At 39.3% G+C, this 10,199-nt stretch overlaps 1 protein-coding gene across 1 annotated transcript in view; it reads right to left on the bottom strand.

The window, feature by feature from the left end:
• Positions 1–2,850, bottom strand: part of LOC106868772 (phospholipase A and acyltransferase 5) — a 31,191-nt gene extending 28,341 nt beyond the window's left edge. Inside the window, exon 1 of the mRNA XM_014914190.3 lies at positions 1,441–2,850. Coding sequence (XP_014769676.1) covers positions 1,441–2,052 — 612 coding nt within the window. The 5' untranslated portion in view covers positions 2,053–2,850. The remainder of the gene's footprint in view (positions 1–1,440) is intronic.
• Positions 2,851–10,199: the final 7,349 nt, after the last annotated feature.

The following is a 10,199-nucleotide window of genomic DNA, read 5'->3' as shown; positions in this document are numbered from 1 at the left end:
GGCTGAGTTGATATGCAAGTAGACAGATAGGTGTAGATAAGGAAAATGAGATGTAGATATAAATAGAGAGAGAGATATAGAGAGAGAGATATACACAGAGAGAGATATACAGAGAGAGATGTAGATAGACGTGGCTATAAGATATACATCCAGATAGAAAAGATAGAGAGAAATATAGATAAACAGGTAAAAAAGGAGAGAGAAAAAGTGTATATATATATATATATATATATGAGAGAGAGAGGGGGGAGAGGGGGAGAGAGAGAGAGGGAGAGAGAGAGTGGATGGGAGAGGGCAAAGCGAAAAAACGAAAGAGGAAGGTAGAAAAGGTAAAAACAGAGAGAGAGTGAGTGAGAGAGTGGGTGAACAAGTGTGTGAAAAAGAGAGAAAGGAATGGAGATAGAATGTTAGAGATGGAAAGGAAAGAGAGAGGGGGAAGGAGAAGAGATGGGAATTTTCCTTCGGTATATATCTATATTTTTTGAACAGAGAACAGGGAACTGGATAAAAATCTCAGTGATCGATCGATTGACTGACTGATTGGTTTCATTTATAATTAATTAAATGTTTTCCTTCTAACAACACAACAATCAATTCATTTTAATATTAATATACCGTGGTGGAGCTATTAACTAATCTCATGAGGAAAAGATTAAGACTGGGAACTGGTTGGGTGTGGGTGTGTATCCACACACACAATTTTGTTTTGAAGGGGAAATGTAGATTAAAAAAAAGGAAAAAATGTCTTAAAACCGTAAATCCCGTTTGTTTGAAAGACAGGAAGAAGAGACTTGAAAAAAACGAAGGAACTAAAGACAACTAACAGGATGTTTTCATTAGTATAATGTGTGTGTGTATGTGTGTGTGTGTGTGTGTGTGTGTATGTGTGTGTGTGAGTGTATGTGTCTGTGGTGTATGAGTGTGTGTCTGGGTGTGTGAGTGTGTGTGTATACAAACGTATGTCATGTGCAGGTGTGTGTGTGTGCGTGTGTATATATACAATGCCTATATATATATACACATATATATAATACACATATATATAATATACACACACATATATATATGTATATATTACATATATATATTATATATTACATATATATACATATATATATATACATACATAGACATACCTACATATATAAGTATACACACACACACACACATAGGTAATGTGCAGTGCCAGTAGGAAATTCTCGGCCGCCTGCGTTTGTTTCTCTGAAAGGATTCTAGTGTTTCGAAACTTCAAGTCTATCGAAGAATGACGGTGTAATCCATTAAAAAGAGATAAGAAATAACACTAACAATAAAAAACGACAAAATGAAATAACTGAAAATGGGTTTGGGGAACACGGGTAAAAAAAAAAAAATAAACAATATATATAAGTTAGGGTGGGATCAGGGCGAAGTTTAAGGAGTTCAAAGATTAAAACTCACCTGGTCACTCCAGCCAACACCGTATCGCCATTCTGTTACATAGTGTTCAACATTTCTGGTTAAGAAATTATAGGGTACAGACTGTCCGACAGAGATCAAACTCTTGGAGAGTATTTCTTCTAAAGGTAACGGTTCCAGGCCGCGCTCTTTGGCCGGCACCTCTTTGTTGTTAATCCGAACCAAGCAATCACCGGCCACCTCCTGTAAGTAACTGCGCCGGACGAACGATTCCGATGAAGAAATTTCCGATTTCGGTCCCGACACGTGCACAATCTCGCCGTCTCCCACATATAGGCCCCAGTGCGTGTAGATTGTGCGATCGATCTCAATTAGATCCCCCAGCTCCACATCTTCCAGGTCGGACGGCCGACAGAAGCTCCGCAACCCGGTCAACATCCCGCTGGGGCTGCTCGGCGATGGGCACCCGCTTGGCACTCGAACCCGATTCCGTGGTAGTTCTTCCTTCATTATTATATGTTTGCTGTTAATATTGTGATTATTGTTGTTGTTGTTGTTATTGTGATTGTTTGTTTTCGTTATTGTTGCAGGTGTTGTTGTGGTTAGTTTGTTAGTTTTTTCTTCAATTTTCTCCAAGAACGTGATGGGCTTCATTGAAAATCCGTTTGTTTTATAATATCGCAAAATAAGAAATAACAACTGGAATAACAGACGATATCAAATGGTCAGCTTGATATCATATAATAATATAAATAATATTATTGTATAATATAAATACACATACAACTATGTATGTATATATATATATATATATATATATATGTTATATATGTATGGTGATTTGATGGCTGGTGATAATGTATGTGTATATTATATATTTATTACATACAATTTATGTCAAAGAGGATTTTTTTGACTGAATGGTGAATATATATATATATATATATGTGTGTGTTTGGGAAATATCAATAATCACAACACGGTGAAAATGAGATATCAGATATTTGTATGTATGTCTGGTTAATGATATGCAATGAGGTGTTTGTTATACAATTAACGTTGTAAGGTTGTAATTAAGATACTGTCCTGGACAAGATGTTATAGGCGAATGACAAAGTGTGTTTCTCCTTGGACGAAACATTGAAAATGAAGAGATACAAATAAGATCCAACAGGGAATTGGAAAAATTACAAAACAATAATCCAGTTAGTTTCCTTGGCGGGTTTATGAATCACTGTGAAAGGGAAAAATTTATCACCATCATAGAAATTAATGATGGCATTGGCGTTAAATGTAAGCAAATCTTGTTTTTAGAAGAAGGCGGCATGAGTTTTATAATAATAATAATAATAACAATTATTATTAATAATAATAATAAGCGCAAGGTGGAAGTGCAGAGCGAATAAAATGCAAGCGTTACGGTACGCACAGCATAGCTTCCAATCAGCAACTAAAGTGGTACGGCCAAAGCGAGGCTGATATATATAGGCGGACGATTCCATTCGGCTACGAGGGGAGGTACAGATAGGAAGCGACTGGGAAAAGCTGAAAACATTCCTGGAAAGCGCAGCATGGATTGGTTGAAAGTGTGTTTATGATGTGTGTGTGTGTGTATATAATATGTATGTATGTATGTATGTATGTATGTGTGTGTGGATATGGTTGTATTTGTATCTATTAATGTATATGTTACGGCACCTGTCGGTGTCTGGCTGTGTGTGTGTGTGTGTGTGTGGATGTGTTTGTGTTTATATACGTGTGTTTATATGTATTTCTGTGTAAGTTACGGTGCATGTCGGTGTATGTACGTACGTACGTACGTACGTATGTATGTATATATGTATGTATGTGTTGTGAGTGTGTGTGTATGTATGTGTGTGTGTGTGTGTTTATGCTATGGCGCGTGTCACTGTTATGTTGTCTGGTGATGTGTGTTATGTATTTGGGTGCATGTGTGTGCGTGTATGGTATGTGTGTATGTATCTATGTGTATATATGTGTGTATGTGTGTGTGCGTGTGTGTGTGTTTATGCTACGAACCGTGTCGATAACGTCCACTTTCAACGGGTCGTTATATTTATTTAACCCAAGGTCAGTTGCGTTCGAGCGAGCCCTTACTATCGAAGACGGGCGTTCCAGTTATGACATTCATACAGCGTATTTCTAATTAGGCCAGTGGTCCTCCTGGTGTGACCATAAAAGATTTTGCTGTAAAAATTTATGCAATAAACAACATATTTTAACAGTTTTTATAAACACAATTTCTAATAATATTTAATTACAAAAAATAGGATTTTTTTAAAGCAGGGAATGGATATATGAGGGTCCCTCGCTGTGTAAAACAGGACTCACAGAGGTCCCTTGGAAAAAAGTGGGTGAGACCACTGACAGAAGTCGATAGATAAACAGATAGATAGAGATTTGACTGTTGTTATGTCTTATAGGTTGAGTGACCACTTACAGGATCCGTTTGTTTTGTGTGCGCCTGTGTGTGTGAGAGAGGTTGTTTATAGTGGTTTATTTATTTGGTCAACTTTGAGCAAATCTATAAACAAAGGCGTGCCAACAACGACCATCCATCCTCTCCTTTTAAAGTTGTAGTATAACCTAGGATCACATTCACCAATTTGTCTTTCCTTTCTGAGACAGTAAATATGCAGATTTGAGGAAGATTTGGTTGCTATTTCTAGCAGAGTCATGCGACCATTTGGACGCTCGATAATTTACTAGTGTGTGTGTATGTGTGTAGTATATTATGCCGTAATGTGTGTGTGTGTGTGTGTGTGTGTGTGTGTGTGTGTGTGTGTGTGTGTTGTGGTGGGGCGTGTTAAGAAGTTTGCTTCTCAATCACATGGTTCCGGGTTCAGTCCCACTGCGCGGTATCTTGGGGTAAGTGTTTTCAGCTATTATCCCGGGCTGACCAAAGCCTTGTGACTGGATTCGGTAGACGGAAACTGAAAGAAGCCCGTCGTATGTGTGCGTGTGTATATATATATATATATATATATATATATATATATATATATATATATATATATATATATACATATCTGTGTGCATGTCTTTGTGTCTGTCCCCTCCATCACAGCTTGACAACCGGTGTTGGTGTATTTGCGTCCCCGTAACTTAGCGGTTCGGCTATATATGTATATATATATATATATATATATATATATGCGAGTAAAAATAAATACAAAAAAGGTGGGTTTTTTTGTATGATTGTGTATAGAGGAATATATTATTTTGCTTAAAAGAGTTCCAACACTGTCTGTTTTTTATGTTTTATTTATATTCCTGCAGAACTAATGTGGGGTATAGAATATGGAATATACAATATATAATATGATATACAATATACAATATAAAATAAAATAACATAAAAATGGATGGCACCCTGAAAGAAAGTATTGAATGTAGATGAAATATTGAGTGTTCAATATAAAGGATCAAATATATAAATATATAAATATAAATATATATATATAAAGGCGACTCGAGTTTCAGGGCTATTTCCCTTCGTCATGGCCGGTATGACAGACTTTATATATATATATATATATATATATATATATATATATATATATATATATATATACACAGATACACATTCACGCATATATAATACACATACATACGTGTGTGTTTGTCTATGTTTGTCCGCTACCACCGCTTGACAACCGGTGCTGGTTTGTTTGTGCCCCATAACTTAGGGGTTCAGCAAAAGGGACTAGGGCTAAAAAACAATGTACTGGGTTCGATTCGATCACTAAAGTTTTGGGTTCACACACTTATTACACCGGTCCTTCAGTTTTTCTAAGCCCTGTAAAAGAACTCGGAAGGTTGGGGCCTCCAACCGGGCCTTCGCGACACCTTTCCAGCACTCCCTCATCTCTCTGTGTGTTTGTGTTTGTGTGTGAGTGTGTGTGTGTATGTGTGTGTGTGTGTGTGTGTGTGTGTGTGTGTGCGTGTATTAGTGCATATAACGGAGTGTGGTACACGAAATCGTTGTTGTGTAACGGTGTTTGTGTTGAGAGTCACCAGCACATGTCTCTACGTGGTTCTATCGTCTGCTAGAAATAGCAGACAAACATCAAACCACACCCTAACACTTTTCTCTGAGTATGTGTGTGCGCGTCTGTGTGTGTGCGTGCGTGTGTGTGTATGTGTTTGTTTTAGAAGGACACGTTAAATGTTGTGTTCCAGGATTTCCCTTGCATCTAGGAAAAATTCTTGATGGCCACGATTGGCTGCCTTTGTTTTAAGTAACATCAACAATAACATCAACAATAATAACACCGACGGCGGTGTTTCTGTGTTTGTTATGCTTCGCGTATGTGTATGTGTATGCAGTTACGTGTTATGGTGTATAGTCCATGTGTGTTTGTGTGCGTGCGGGTATGTCTGTATGTCTCTATGAGTGTGTGTATGTATGTGTATATATGTGTATCTATGTGCGGTCTAGTCGTTTAGGCCCAGATCAAACCGGATTGAGCCGACCCTGTGATCAAAAGACATTCCAGCCTTTACCATCCAATCTTTTCAAGGCTATCTAGGAGTATATAGTCTAATATGTCCTTTCCTACATTATTTTTTAAAAGACTAGGTGTGAATTAAAGAAATCCGGTTGTTATTTCTAGCAACCGGTCCTAACGACCACACAGACGAGCCCTCCCGTTAGCTGCATGTGTCTGTGTATTGATGTCTGTACATGTATACGTGTGTATATGTATGCATGTGTGTATGTACGTACGTATGTATGCATGCATGCATGCATTCATGCATGTATGCATTCATGTATGTATGCATGTATGCATGTATGCATGCATGTATGAATGTATGTATGCGTCTGTTTTTCTTCTGTTAATTTCGGGTCAACCTTGATTGAAAAGACCTATCACTAAAGACGCTCCAACCATAACCACCTCCTCATCTCTTTAAATGTATCTAAAACTACATTTTCTAACATGTCCTTCCTCTTAATTTTTAAGACGACAGGATGAGATTGCAGTTAATTTGGTTGTTGTTTCTAGTACGTCGACCGACCACGTAGTGGTACACGCGCCCTTCTGCGCTTGCGCACGCGTGTCCCTCTGTATGTGTGCGTGTTTGTTCGTGCGTGCGTGCCTGTGTGTGTGTCTGTGTGTGTGTGATGGCACGTTATTTCTGTACGGATGTGAAAAGTGCACTTTTGGCATTGTCTCGCTCTTTCTCCTCCCTCCTCTTCTATTTCGCTATCTTTACACACGCACACACAAGCACACACACACATTAAAACATTCATATATATATATGTCAATATCTATCTATATAACTGTCTATCTATCTATCTATCTATCTATCTATCTATCTATCTATCTATCTATCTATCTATCTATGTCTGTCTTTGTGTATCTTAACAGAACATACGCACATGTGTACGCGTGACAATGTATCACAGCGTATGTGGTACAAATGATTATATGTGTGTGTGTGTGTGTGTGTGTGTGTTTTGTCTGAAGTATAGGTTAGCATAACTCAGAACATACTTTCAAGAAAAGGAAGTCTTACGAGTCGTCGAGCCATCATCTCGGCAACCTGTTACAGCTTTGTAATGAAAGCATGGAAGTGACAGATGACGTCCAGAACACCGAGGACAACTAGTAATCGCGCGCTTGCACCACCATCTTATCTTTCCGTCACTTTTTCCGTACAAAAGCAACAATTAGTTACACACGCACACACACACACACACACACACACACACACACACACACACACACACACACACACACACACACACACACACACTTTTATTCTCTTACTTGTTTCAGTCATTTGACTGCGGCCATGCTGGGGCACCGCCTTTTAGTCGAGCAAATCGACCCCAGGACTTATTCTTTACAAGCCTAGTACTTATTCTATCGGTGTGTTTACATCCCCGTAACTTAGCGGTTCGGCAAAAGCGACCGATAGAATAAGTACTAGGCTTACAAAGAAGAAGTCCTGGGGTCGATTTGTTCGACTAAAGGTGGTGCTCCAGCATGGCCGCAGTCAAATGACTGAGACAAAAGAATAAAAGAATACACACACATACACACACATTTTCAAGCCCACACATCTATCTATCTATCTATCTATCTATCTATCTATCTATCTATCTATCTATCTATCACCAGGACCTCCGTCGTGGGACGCTGGACCGACGGTCCGGTCGAGTTGCTCGGTGTCTGGTTTGGTCCGGACCTCCAAACAGAGAAGAGCTGGAACGAGATAACGAGTAGGGTGGTCACTCTCGCTCGGCAATGGGCCGAGAGGAAGCTGTCCCCGGTAGGTTCTTTTTGGATTGATTCGCCAGCTGAGGGTGCATGGCCAAGCGATCGCGAGATCGTGTTTCAGTTCTTGGACCTGGTGGTGCGTTGTGTTCTTGAGCAAAACACTTCACCTCACTGTGTTCCGTGACCATTTCGACACCTGACGAGTGGTACATCATTGCACCTGCACAAGCAACGCCAATTTGATGAAGGGAATGAAGAACCTTTTATCACGATAAATGAATCATTCGTGAAGGTTGTTCAACAAGAAATTGCAGAATCACCTTTCTCGGACTACGAAAGACTACCATCCTCATCATTCGGCCAGTTATACACCCTGGCCAAGGTTTAGTAGAAAACTAGTTGAAGACCAGCAGATGACTTCTTTGAATAAGACGTTCATTTTTGGCGCTTTCACGGCGTTCATTTTGGAGCTTTCACAAAATGAACGCTTCACACGGCGTTCATTTTGGCGCTTTCACTGTTGGTATGGAAGGTAAAAAACATGTATGAGAATCTCATTAAGTCTTCACCAGGAGAAATTGAGCAAAGACTCTTGCACGTAGAAGCTAAAACTTCGCCATTGTAATCAAATATTTTATATATATTGTCCAGTGGTTCTCAGCTGAGGTCCAAACGACCCATGAGAGTGGGGTCCAAATAAGATTTTGCCCTTAAAATTTATGCGCCTAAATTGAATGTGCTTCTACAACACAAAATATTTCAACAATTTTTTTTCATACAGTTCCTTATAATATTTACTAATAAGAAACGTGGCTACAAGCTAGTAGAATCGTTAGCGTACCGGACAAATTGCTTAGCGGCATTTCATCCGTCTTTACGTACTGGCTTCAAATTCCGCCGGGGTCTCGACTTGGCCTTTCATCCTTTTGGAGTCGAAAGTACCACTTAAAGATTAGGGATCGATATAATCGGCTTATCCCCGAAAGCTGGCCTTATGCCATAGTTTAGAATCAATATTTAATTATAAAAATACGACAGTATTCTTTTAAACATCACGAATGGCTATGCAGTCCAGTAGAGTAAATTAGGAATCTAAGGATGAGAATTACTGGTCTGGTGTGTGAGCAAAACTGTACATCCAGGATTGGGAATGTGGTGTTATTGAAGATCCACAACTGAAGGATTAGTGGAGATGGTCGCGATGGGATTTTGAAGGACAACCAAACGCAAATGAGCAGCGTTTGTGTTGCTTACATAAATTATTGATATATGAATGAAATGAATGTGATTGCGGATACACGTGTACGTGTATCCTTTGGCATGTATTTGTGTGTGTGTGTGTGTGTGTGTGTGTGTGTGTGTGTGTGTGTGTGTGTGTGTGTGTGTGAAAGTGTGCCCATGTGATTTTGTTTACATAACATCTCTGCGCGCGCATATGTTTGTGTGCGTGTGTATGCGTGTGCGTGTGTGACTCTGTGTGTGTGTGTGTGTGTGTGTGTGTGTGTGTTTGTTTATGTTTATATATTCGTCAGGAACCGACTACCGAGGATGCTGTTGCTGTGTGTTGGTGTGTGCGTGTATGCACGCGCGCGCGCGTCATGTGCACGCGCATGCGTACATACATGTGCACGTGTTGCTAATATTATTGTTACGATTTGCAACAGTTGCAGGTGTTCGTAGAAGGTCACACACACACGAACACGCACACACACACACACACACACACACACACACACACACACACACACATATATTCTTTTATTCTTTTCCTTGTTTCAGTCATTTGACTGCGGCCATGCTGGAGCACTGCCTGTAGTCGAGCAAATGAACCCGAGGACCTATTCTTTGTAAGCCTAGTACTTATTCTATCGGTTTCTTTTGTCGAACCGCTCAGTTACGGGGACATAAATGCACCAGCATCGGTTGTCAAGCGACGTTGAGGGGACAAGCAGACACATACACACACACACACACACACACACACACACATACATATATATGGCGGGCTTCTTTCAGTTTCCGGCTACCAAATCCACTGACAAGGCTTTGGTCGGCCCGAGGCTATAGCAGAAGACACTTGCCCAAGGTGCCACGCAGTGGGACTGAACCCAGAACCATTATATATATATATATGTATATATATATATATACATATATATATATAGTGAAAATAATAAGGGTAGCAAATTAATTTATTTGCTCATTAATGCAGAAACTCGAGTCTAGGGGTAACTATAGAAATATTTTTATTGTTCATCCCCTTTGAATTCGTGGTTTGGGCTTTATCTGTTCTTTCTAGCATGTAAGGTGTCCTGTTAAAGGTCACCTCTTTTGTGTATAAATACGTACGCCATTATATATATATATATATATATATATATATATATATATATATATATGGCAAGACAATGCGTATATGAGTGTGTGTGCGTGTGAGTGATCTACTTAGCAAAATATATTATATATCTTGTTTTAACATATTGGTAAGGAATGAGAATACGTGTGTGTATGCCGCTTGTAAATATTTATCTCTGTAGCTTTGTGTTC

Source organism: Octopus bimaculoides, chromosome 25 (genome assembly GCF_046866305.1).
Source record: "Octopus bimaculoides isolate indiv1 chromosome 25, ASM4686630v1, whole genome shotgun sequence".
NCBI classification, from domain to species: domain Eukaryota; kingdom Metazoa; phylum Mollusca; class Cephalopoda; order Octopoda; family Octopodidae; genus Octopus; species Octopus bimaculoides.
This window is presented reverse-complemented; position numbering and strand designations above follow the sequence as displayed.